This window comes from Herpailurus yagouaroundi, unplaced genomic scaffold, assembly GCF_014898765.1.
Source record: "Herpailurus yagouaroundi ecotype Mexico unplaced genomic scaffold, PumYag 253, whole genome shotgun sequence".
In the NCBI taxonomy this organism is placed as follows: Eukaryota; Metazoa; Chordata; class Mammalia; order Carnivora; family Felidae; genus Herpailurus; species Herpailurus yagouaroundi.
The window spans coordinates 624,966-637,071 of record NW_024412470.1 but is presented as its reverse complement, the minus strand read 5'-3'; the positions used below and the strand labels follow the sequence as shown (position 1 = coordinate 637,071).

General features: G+C 36.2%; 1 protein-coding gene across 5 annotated transcripts in view; it reads left to right on the top strand.

Moving 5' to 3' along the window:
* USH2A (usherin) overlaps positions 1-12,106 on the top strand; it is a 751,068-nt gene that overhangs the window by 277,649 nt on the left and 461,313 nt on the right. For all 5 annotated transcript variants that reach the window (XM_040461001.1, XM_040461002.1, XM_040461003.1 and 2 more), the window contains exon 22: positions 10,940-11,070. In XM_040461001.1, coding sequence (XP_040316935.1) covers positions 10,940-11,070 — 131 coding nt within the window. The remainder of the gene's footprint in view (positions 1-10,939; positions 11,071-12,106) is intronic.

Sequence of the window (12,106 nt, the reverse complement as noted above, 5' to 3'; positions counted from 1 at the left end):
TAAAACCACAATGATCAAGACTTGGTAGTATTTGTGTAAGTACTAGCAAATAGATTAGAAGTAAACTCAAACTTTCAGTGTCCATGAAATTTGATGGAGTTAAGGCAATTCGATGGGGAAAGTACAGTCTTTTCAACAAATGATATTGTATAGTATAGAGTGGTGTGGAAACAAATGAAGCTTGACTCCTACCTTACATCATACGTGCAGATTAAATTAGATGGAATCATAGAGCTAAAAGTAAAAACTAAAATTACAAAAACTTACAGATGAAAAATGAGATACAGATGAAAAATGAGATCTTGATGATGGATACAAACAGCATTATAAATTTAAAAAGGGCAAATTCAACTTTTTCAGAAGATTCTAAGAAAATAAAAAGACAAGCCATAGAATGGGTCATAGTCTAAGTACATGCTTAATTTAGTAAGAAAATGCTACCCTGGTTTTCAAAATGCTATTTTCATCCTAAACTTACAACAGCAATACAAGAGAGTTCCAATTGCATCGTGCTTACTGGAATTTTGATTTTTTTTTAATTTTAAAATTTAATTTTAGCCATTCTCTAGTGAGTGCAGAATTTAGTATTTTTAATTTTAGCCATTCATTCTGGTGAGAGTTGATGTTGCATTTCCCTAGTGATTGATGAATTGAGCATCTTTCTTGTAATCCTTTGTTGTTTGCATATCAGGTTTTTGTTTTTTGTTTTTTGTTTTGTGGGTTTTTTTTTTTTTTGTCAAGTGTCTGTATAAGTGTTTGTCCATGTTTCAAGGGATTGTTTGACTTTTTATTAATGAGTTGTAGATTATTCTTTGCATATTCTACGTATCCATGTGGGTTCTGAGATGTTGAAATTCTGATAGAATGTTTTTTTTTCCATACCTACAAATGTTTTCTGGAAGCTCTGTCATTCATGCTGGGAAGTAGTATTACAGTTTCCTTATCTCCCTCTGCTTGGATTTTGGAGAGAAGAATTTTCATTGAGTTAAAATGTTTTTGTTGTCACTCTTACAGTAGCTTTATATGGATATTACTTGATAATTTCCAATAATTTTGAAGTGTCTTGCAATATCCTTATTCTGCAATAACAAGGGTATGCCAGTGGGATGGAGGTTTGTGGTCATTTGGCAGGTTTCTTGCTTCAGGAGAGACATATCCTGTTGTTTCAGTGAAAGATGGTTTCTTTGATTGTTGGTGCTTTCTGTGGGTGGTTTGTGTATTTTCTGATTTTATGAAACCTCTTTTGTGTCTGTTGAATTCTTAATTTCCTTTTGGTTCCTTCTTTGATTTTAAGAAATATGGCCCCTTTAGGTGACCCTGCTCTTCCCCAGAAACAGTACATTTGACAAACTGCCCTTTCTTTTCCTGGGCCCTATCTTGTGCCTCATTCTTTGGATTTCCTGGTAGCCAGTGTTGATCCAACAGTCTCAAGTCCTATTTATTCTCTGTGTTTTTTCACTCAGGGAGGGACTGACTTTCAGGGGATGATTTTATATGTTTTCTGTTCATTGTCTATCTTACTATTGATTCCAGTGTGAACTCTGGGTGCTGGCTCCACCGGTTTAAAATGTTTGTTTCCCCAACTCACATGTTCATGTTTTTAGTATTCTCCGTTTTCTAGTGACTCTGTAGGTTGGGGTATGGGTGGCTTTATATTTGCTCCCTTTCTTGATTAGAATTGTTTTTCAAGGAACTATGGAAAGATTTTTATTAGGCTGTCAGCATTGCCTAATGGGAAGTGAAACCATCAATACTAAAATTTTATATGTCAAAAAAAAATCATGAATATGCGGGAAGAAAATATTGAAGACTACTTTTTGTTATTTTGTGGGTAGTGAAATATTTTCTAATTAAAGAATGAATTCCAGAAGAAATGAATACTTTCAAATTTTTAATCTTTTCATTTTAGCCCACGGGATTGTTTAAAAAAAAAAAAAAGACAACCTAGAGGTAAAAGGTATAAAACAAACTAGGAGGAAATATTTGAAATATTTATATAAATAAAGTATCAACATCAAATATTCCACAAAATTTATTGAGGTCTTAGAAAAAAAAGCAGGTACTCTTCTGGGCTTCCATTTTAGGGGATGAAAATATGAAGTAAATAAATGATAAAAGTGGAGGGAAGGCTGGCGTTGATGAGTGGCATTATGGCAACAGGTAAAGCGGAGGAGGGTTAGAATTGTTAGTAGACCAGTCGTGATGACTTCTTAGTGAGGTTGGACTGGAAAAAAAAGACCCACAGAAGATGAGATGGAAAACCATGCGGAGATGCCTGGGAAAGATATTCCCAGGCAGAGAGGAAGAACAATTATTGGGTTAGCAAGAGTGGAAAAAGGGAGAGGAAGCATAATAGGAATGAAAGATGTAGTGGAAACTGGATTATTTAGGATGTTATAGACTACTGTGATGACGTTGGCTTTTACTTAGTGTAGGACAGGAAGCCTTTGGCGAGTACCAAAAGGAAGAGGGACATGACCAGCATTGCCTTTTGATGGGATCATTCCAGCTATTATTTTGGAATAGACCATAGAGTGTGTGTGTGTGTGTGTGTGTGTGTGTGTGTGTTGGTTGGTTGGAAGAGGTAGTCATGGAGCAAGGATGGAAAAAGGAAGATCATTTAGGGGAAACAACCACAATAATCCAGGAGACAGAGAATGATGATTCATAACACAGAATGATTCAAAATGTGTGCAGAACTCAGGTAAATTAAGTAGAAACAAATAAAATGAAGTCTTTGAAGTTGGGCAAAGGATATTGGTGTGTATAGCTCCTAAAAAAATGTATGGCTATTTTTTATGGCTGACATATACATATTTATGAAAATATATATTAAAATCTGAATAATCTCATCATCACTAATAACATAAAAAATGAAATTTGGCATATATACAGTAAAGTGCAAAAAACAACACTGAGTTCCCATTCTTTGCATCTCAGATTTTGAACCATTTATTGTTGGCCAGAGTCTGGGGAAATGGTCATTCACACTATGAAAAAGTATCTGAATTAATTATTAGTTGTGAGAGGTGATAGATGGAGCAATATTTATACAGTTTTTAATTTTTAAATATTTACTCTTATCAACTGGACATTATCTTATAGTTTAAAAATGCAAGAAAAAAAGGGACACCTGGGTGGCTCAGGCAGTTAAGAGTTCTGCTCTTGGTTTTGGCTCAGGTCATGATCTCACGGCTTCATGAGTTCAATCCCTTTGTGGGTTCATCGGGCTCTGCGCTGGAAGGCTTCACACTGCTTGGGATTCTCTCTCTCCCTCTCTCTCTGTTCTTCTTCCCCTTGCACTGTCTCTGTCTCTCTCAAAATAAATTTTTCAAAAATGCAAAATAAAATGTTTGTCACAGTAATACCTTTGCTATAAAAAATGAGAAACTAACTAAATGCTATTTATGATAAAATTATAAAATAAACCATGGTAAATGTATTTAGTCATTGGAGAAATGACTATATATTGTTGTGAGCTGATGTGGAAAGATATCTGCTGTATGTCAATAAGTGAAAAAAACTTACCAGAAGCATTACTCACAATAGCTAAGATATGGAAACAACCCAAGCCTCCATCAATGGATGAATGGATAAAGAAAATGCTATACATACACATACACACAAATACATGCATGTATATATGTAATGGAATATTATTCAGCCACGTCAAAAGAAATCCTACTATTTGTGACAACATGGATGAAGCTGAAGGATATTATGCTGAGTGAAATAAGCCACACAGAGAAAGACACATACTATAAGGTCTCACTTGTATGTGAATAAAAAGCAAAACAACAAACAAACAAAGAAATCCCACAAACTCATAAAAACAGAGTAGGATGGTGGTTACCAGAAGCTAGGGAAATATTGGTCAAAGGGTGCAAAGTTGGGATGAATAAGAGATCTAACATGTAGGTATGAAGACTCTACTTAATAATACCGTATTGAACACTGGAAAGGCGCTAAGAGAGTAAATTTGAAATGTACTCATCACGCACACAAAAATGATAACTATGTGAAGGTATGATATGTTAATTAGCTTGACTGTAGTAATCATTTTAGTATGTATATGTATATCATATTATGTACACCTCCAATATATACAATATATTAAAAAGTATTTTTGAAACGTAGAATAGAATGTGTGATATACTCCAATTTCAGTAAAGAGAAAACAAATGAACAATGACATTTGTGTGTGTGCTAAACGCAAGAGTTTGTGTGTAAAAAATTCTGAGAAAAAATTTGCCAAATTGTTGGCAGTGGTTTTCTGATGATGGCAGGTAGGACTACAGAGAACTTTCACTTTTAGCTTCTATAATTCTGTAGTGTTTGAATTTTATGTAACTATTATTTATTAATTTTTGGCAAACTTCTGCATTGAAGTTTAACGTATATAAAGTGCAAAAATCATAAGTGTACAAGTTGATGGATTTCAAAAACTGACTAGCCCTGCATATCCAGCACCCAGATTACTAAATAAACCATCTTCAGGGCCCCCAGAAGCTCTGCATTATGCCCTGTTCTACGTCACAACCAGGACTACCGTTATCCTGATGTCTGACACCACTGATTTAATTTGCTTGGTTTTAAACTTGATATAGTTGAGATTACGCAGCGTGCATTCTACTCTACCTAGTATTTTTTCCAGAATGTCGTGTTTGTGAGATTTATGCATGCAGTTGAATGTAGCTTGGTTTGTTCACTTTCAGTGCCGTACTGTATCCCATCTCTTTATCCTTTCTGTAGTTGATGGGCATTTGTACACATTCCAGTTTGATGGTATAGTGAAAAGTAATTCATTATACCACCACTATACAAGTATAAATGTACTTGTATATCTTTCTGAACCTATGAATTTTGGGGGACATATACCTTGGAGTGGAATAGCTAGATTACATGGTGTGCATATATTTAGAAGACATACAGATAATGTATAAATAGTGCCAGTTTTTCAAAGTGGTTGTTTCAATTTATACTCCCACTAGTAGTTTGTGAGCGTTCCAGTTGCTCTACCTTTTGGCTACGCTTTGTATTTTCTTTTTTTTTAATTTAATTTTTTAATGTTTATTTATTTGTGTGTGTGTGTGTGTGTGTGAGAGAGAGAGAGAGAGAGAGAGAGAGAGAGGAGGAGGAGAGAGAGAAAGCAAGGGCTAGAAGGGGAGGGGCAGAGAGAGATGAAGACAGAGAATCCAAAGCAGGCTCTATGTTATCAGTGCAAAGCCTGATGTGGGGCTCAAACTCACGAACTGTGAGATCATGACCTGAATCAAAGTCAAGCTTAACCGACTGAGCCACCGAGGTGCCCCTGTATTTTCTATTTCATTTCAGCCATATTGGTGGATGTTTAGCGGTACTGCATTTTGTTTTGCATTTCTCTGATGACTAGTGATCCTGAGCATCTTTTCTTTGTTGATTGGTCCCTTGGCTATCATCTTTCTTGAAAATCTATTTGCCCCCAATTTTCTAATGGGTTGGTTGTCTTTTTCTTGTGCATTTGTAGGATGTATTCTAGATATGTATCTGTTATCACAAGTATGTAGTGCAAATATCTTCTCCTACTACGTTAGTTGCCTTTTCACTTTCCCATTCATGCCTTTTGTTAGATAAGAGTTTTTATTTCTAACACAGGATTATTTATCACCTTTCCCTTTCTATTATAGTTTTGCCTTATTATTTAAGAACTCTTTGCCTATTCCATGGCCCTGTAACTGTATTGCTTTTATGATTAAATATTTAAAGTTATAAAACATATTTGCATAAAAGTTAAGCATTCCTATCTAGATCTTGGATTTTTAGATTTTTTTAAAATGTTACACCATTTTATTTTATAAAACATGTATTTTATACATCTGTGTATCCAAAGAGCCTAGGAGAGTAGCTGCACAAAGTATGCCTTCCTTAAATGTTTCTGGAGTGAATGAATAAATATTGAGATAGAAGAATGCTGTATTATTTATCCAGATACTTGAAACAAAAAATATTGAACTTTAGAATATGTCCTCTCTTTTTTTAAAATCAAAATCTAAATTTTAGGCAAGGGTGAAATGTATGTTTCTTACCCTTCTATTCATTTGAGTCAGCATTGCTCCTTAACACAAAGCTTTAAAGTAAAAATTCCTTTGGTACCACTTGGCTCTGGCCCAATGTCTTCTTATTCTTGGGACAGGATGAAAGCCCATGCATGAGGCATAGGGGGAGAAGGGTCAAGTTCAATCACATATCTATATTTCAAACTTCTGCTCTTGGGGCACCTGGGTCGCTTAGTTGGTTAAGCGTCCGACTTCGGTTCAGATCATGATGTCACTGCTCATGAGTTCGAGCCCCGTGTTGAGCTCTTTCTGACAGCTCAGAGCCTGGAGGCTGCTTTGAATTCTGTGGCTCCCTCTCTATCTCCCTCTCCTGCTCCTGCTCTGTCTCTCTCTCTTGAGAATGAATAAACGTTAAAAAAATTACAACAACACAAAACAAAAAACTTCTGCTCTCTCAGGGTGCCACATGTCTGTTTCCATTCCTTTGCCCAACAAAAGGCACATGGCTGAGCCTAAAATCAATGGATGGGGTCATACAAATATATAATCTTCTTACAGGAAAAGGAAGGGTGATGATTTTGAACAATTAGGCATTTTACTATTCTGTCTCATGGCAAACTCAGTAACATTTTCTTTGAAATATTTTATAAATTATATTGTTGTATTTACATGCAAATACATTTATATGTGAATTTAGTTTATTTAAAATTGATTACAGGATTTAAGACTTTGGGCTCAGAGGATAGGATTTATCTATGTCTATGGCAATATTATCAAGAACATGAAGTTTCAGTGGATGGGTGCATTGATCATTTCTTCCTAGAATACATGCAAAAAATTCATTATCTTTCGAATGTAAGGGAAAAAATGACAACACTGAATTATTTGAAAACCTAGGGGAAAGTTGATCATACAACCTCAAATCAAATTACCCTTTATTACACTAAATCCTCTCTTCTCATAGGAAATTTTCTTTCATTGGTGTAAAGTATTATATTTTAGTTGGGCTAAAAGTGCATTTCTTTGTTACACAAGTGTCAAATCTATAAATCAAACGCTGTATCTGAAAAACACATGCACTTTTATATCCCATGAAGAGCGTGTAATATTAGTTGACTTATTCCCAGGTATAACTTGGCTAAATATTCCTGTAATTCTTACCCTGATTCCATTCCATTCAATAAATTTCCTATCAGTTAGGAACAAGTAATTGTATTTCCAGATCGATTAATTTCTGCCCTCATTCAAATCCTTACTGTTGCTCTCCTGTCTATTGCCACATAGATGCCACCAGTACAGTAATAGAAAATTTTGTCATCTTCATGTCCTGAATTATAGCTATTTGTATGCAATCACCTTCATCTGTTTAATTTTTTATTTATTTTTTAAGTTCATTTATTTATTTTGAGAGAAAGAGACAGATAGAGAGAGAAGGGCAGAGAGAGAGAGAGAGAGAGAGAGAGAGAGAGAGAGAGAGAGAGATAGGCAAAGAGAGAGGGAGAGAGGGAGAGAGAGAATCCCAAGCAGGCTCCGTGATGTCAGTGCAGAGCCCCACACAGGTCTCAATCTCATGAACCATAAGGTCATGACCTGACCAGAGATCGAGTCTGACGCTTAACCTACTGAGCCCCCCAAATGCTGCCAGGTGTTCAATTTTAAAGTAATAATTTTAATTATAGTATTTGATATCACATATAAAATTTGAAAAACAATAACAAGAAGGTAAGATGTCTGTTGGAGAGAACTACTCTAGACCCAAAGGAGAGAAGCTTAAGAGGAGAAGAGTTGGTAGAGATAGAACTGTTCTCTAGTCACACTGTCGACCACACTTTGGCCAAGTCTGTGCTTTTGCTGGCAGGCGTCTCCTCCTTTAACTTGATTGGTGTACTCAAGTCATTTATTTCTTTGCCTCCCATTTCCTTCTTTATCAGATTTTTGTGATGAGTGTTGTATATACATTACTTATCCATTCTCTCAATTCTTATCACCCAGTAGTTTGGGCTCTGGACCATTGCGTTCTACTGAAAATGATTATGTCTAATGATTAGTAAGTATCAGCTTTGTAATCTTTTCTTCAGGTGTAATTTTTCTGGGCTTACAGAAGTGTCACATGGTTAACGAACTTTGCCTTCTTAACGTTCTCTTATCTAGGCTTCTGTTTTACAGTATTATCATCATTGTTCTGACTTTGTTATTGTTTCTTTTCTTTTTGTGTCATTTCTTTGATTTTTTTTTTTTTTTTCTTTTCTAAATGTGGGGCATTTCCCCTAAAGGTGGTTCTTCTTTCTCTACATTCTGCCTCCAGGAGACATGGATTCTTGACAGGTGTTTGCCAATTTAGTTTTCTAGACTCATCTTCTTTTCTAAGATTTAGTTTCTTGTTTCTAAATGATGGATAGGTTTTAACATAACTAATATAAATGCATTGTACCCCAAACTGAACTTATGTCCTCAACCCCATATTTTCTTCTTTACCTGACCTTTCTATTTCTGTTAATAATGATGCTTTTTCCCTCCAGTGATTGATGAAAAGGATTCACCATGTAGTCCCACATCATCACCTCATATCAACATGTCTTAATGAGTTTCTTCTAAAATATACAGAGTTTTCCTTTCAACCCATTTAGTTACTTGTCAGTTCTTAATTAAAAATTTTATCATCTTATTCCCCCAAAGTATAGTGATATCCTAACTGGTTCCTCTGTGGCTAAATTATCTGTATCTTTCATATATCCCCCCATTAGTTTGGTTGCCTTAATCCTGACTTTGAGCATCCTATTCCCTTTCTGCACCCAACGTTTAATACCTTCCTTTAGTCTATAGGGTAAATTCCAATCTGGAATTTAGCTAAGTAAATTTAGTACGAGAGATGAACTAGTAGCAAGGATTCAAATGAATTTGAACACTGAAGAGTGATTTGTTGGGACCAACAATCTTATTTTGTGGAGTCAGAGAGACACTGGGAGAGACCAGGTATAAGTCTAACAAGGACATAATAATGTCCTAGAAGCTAGGAGGAAGAGAATCGGAATATGAGGCAATGTAATATCAAAATGGACAAATATGGACAAAATGGACAAATATGTTTCAAAGGGCCAAAGCACAAAAAAACCTGGAAGCTGAAGATGCAGAAGCTAAGAAGGCTGGGAAAAATTTGAGTTGCTTCTTGGGAAAGTCTGAAGCCCATATTCCAGGATTGCCTTTGCTGTTAAAGTGTTAAAAAAACTTCACTCTAAAGATACTTATCACACAACCTGCCTTTTCATCTTTGTCTTCTACTCAAGCTTCTCAAGCTAGATAGTCTATGGCAGATAGGCTAAGATGTGGTCTTGCCCGTCTTTCCAGACTCATCTGAACTCCCTCACATCCAACATTCTTTAATACTTTCCATACCTTAGCCCTTTGAGGTTTCCCCTAAAGTCCCTTCTACTTTCTGAAAACAATTTCAAGCATCATATTTTCTGTAAAACCTGCCTCAATCCTTTTGAATCAAATTATGTCTTATAAATATGTCTATATCATTTATCACACCTCATTACTGGATTTTGTTTTGTCTGTTTTCTTAGCTAGAAGTTAATGTCAGGCACTGGCTTGTTAGTTTTTTCTTTTTTACTGTGTAGCAGAGTACTAAGTTAATGTGAATGTTCCATTGGCGCATAGTTAAAAAATGATAATACAATACTCACAAAATGACTTCTGCTTCCCTGTCTCCACAATTATGCTAAAACTTCCCCCTTACCTCTGATGCACCCCCTCTCATTTCTCCTCCTCCAGACTCTCAAAATATTTAATAAGTGCACCTAGCTATCATGGGATGAATGGGGTGGAAAGATGAGTCCAACAGGGCTCCTGCAGCAGGTGCGGTCTGTTGATCCCAATTAAAACCCCATCTATGTAAGAAACTTGGTTACCAGCCCAGCCTGAAGGGGGCTTCCTCTCCTTCAAACTTCCATAGTTATGGTTGACTGTATTACTACACAAATCAGTTTCACTAATTATTTAATATTGTGATCTCAAGCTGGTATTTGATTCTTACATAAGTTCTTGACCTCTTATTTTATTCTCCTTGTACGATTTGCCTGTTAAGACACATACATTTTTTGTTTTAATTTCCAACTAAACTGGAAACTCTTTGAGAACAAAGACTGCACCTCTTAAACTTCTTTGCCACTTTCAAAACATGAAGTGAAGTGTGTGATACACAGGAAGAGTGCTGTAAGTGAGTGGGATTCCAGATTGAATGGAGTTGGGACCATGTAGGGTAGTGGGAAGACAGTTTATGAGACCATCACAAGCTTCCCCTGCTTCCAGAGCTGGGGAAATCCCTGTGAGACAAGAGCACTGTGTGTCAAGGGCAGTGCTCGTAGGTTATCTGAAGGGTGAAGGAGACCCTGAACTTTTAAAGGCTGTAGACCATTTGGTTACAGGATCCTGTTTCAGAAAATTAGCTCTTTGGGCTGCTTCATAGCAGGTCTTTCCAGTTCTTAGCTTCTATTACTAGATTGATTCTTTAAACATCATAAGCATTTTAAATGAGGTGCCCTGTGGTCCTTTCATTCATGTCAAAAACCCATTTATTTTTATGGCTCTGATAATATTTTCACATTGATACTCTGAATATCCAATTTTGGGTTGACAACATGTCTTTATATGTTGATGAGTTTTGCATAAATTTAAAGTACATTATATATTGATTAGTGGGAGTGCAGGCTTGAGTCTCCAAGAACAGGTTGGCATTCATAATAGGTTGTATTTAAAACCAAATGGCTAGGACCAGTCCATTGCTGTGTATAATTCCCTGACTGTACTCACTGCATCATAAATAATAATGAAAGTAAATGTACGTTTATCAGAAAGAATCAACAAAACCCCAGCACTGATTTGCTGATTGCACTTGTCTCCAGGCATTAAGGCCAGTTTTCGAACAAGGGTGCCTGAAGGTTTGATTGTCTTTGCTGCATCACCTGGCAATCAGGAAGAGTATTTTGCACTTCAGTTGAAGAATGGACGTCCTTATTTTCTTTTCGATCCTCAGGTAAATGAGTAATCATAAGACTTGATATTTCTGAGAGCATCCTAGGTGCCAGGTACTGAGGTAAGCGCTTATATTTTCACACTGAATCCTCACCAAAAGCTTGGAGGTAAGTACTATTATTATCCCCACTTTACCAATGGAGAAAATGAAACCTACCATGGTGGTGATGACTTTCCCACAGCTGAAATAGCAGAGCTGACTTTCAAACCACATAGTCTGACTGAGAGTCTACATGCTTAACAACCATATGCTATCTTACCATAAAGGGAAAAGTTTTATGTAAATTTGAAAAGACTGATTATTTTCCTTGTAAGCAAAATTATATCACCCTTTATTCTTCCACTTTCTCTCTTCCTCCTCTCTCCCTCTTTCTCTCTGTCTCCCCCGACTCTTTCTTCCTTCCTTCTTTCCTTCCTTCCTCTCTCCATGCCTCCTTTGTTTGCCAACAAATATTTAAGGGCCTATCAGGTAGTATAATGCTGGGTGTTGCAGACTGCAATAGTTTTAAAGTTAAATGTGACCATGCCCTTATGAAACAGTCTGAGGAGGATACACTGAAAAAACTAATTTAAAGTATTCATGTATATTAAGAAAGAGAAGTAAAAAATGCTAAGCATTATGGGAGCATAAAATAAAAGGTCTTTCTTTGCTGAGTTGTCAATCTGCTCTGAAAATGTGGTATTTAACTGAGATGCAAAACAATGAGGAAAAGTCGGTCAGAACAAGAGCATATGTCTGTTCAGGAAGATGTGTGTTTGAGGTGGGACAGGACATAGGAGATACTAATGAAAGATCGAGGAAGGCACTGGGAATATAATTTCCAGGCAGAGCAAATAGCAAATCTTAAGTGCCCGAGGTACATAAGAACATGACATTGTATACATTGAGATGAATCCAAGATGGCTGAGGAATGAAACAGAGAGAAAAGTGTGAGGTCGAAAAGCTGGGTGGAAACCAAGTCATGTAGGGCCTTGTAAGCAAATGTGAAGATATAAACTTTTCCTAAGGGCAATGGGAAAGCATTGAATAGTTGTCT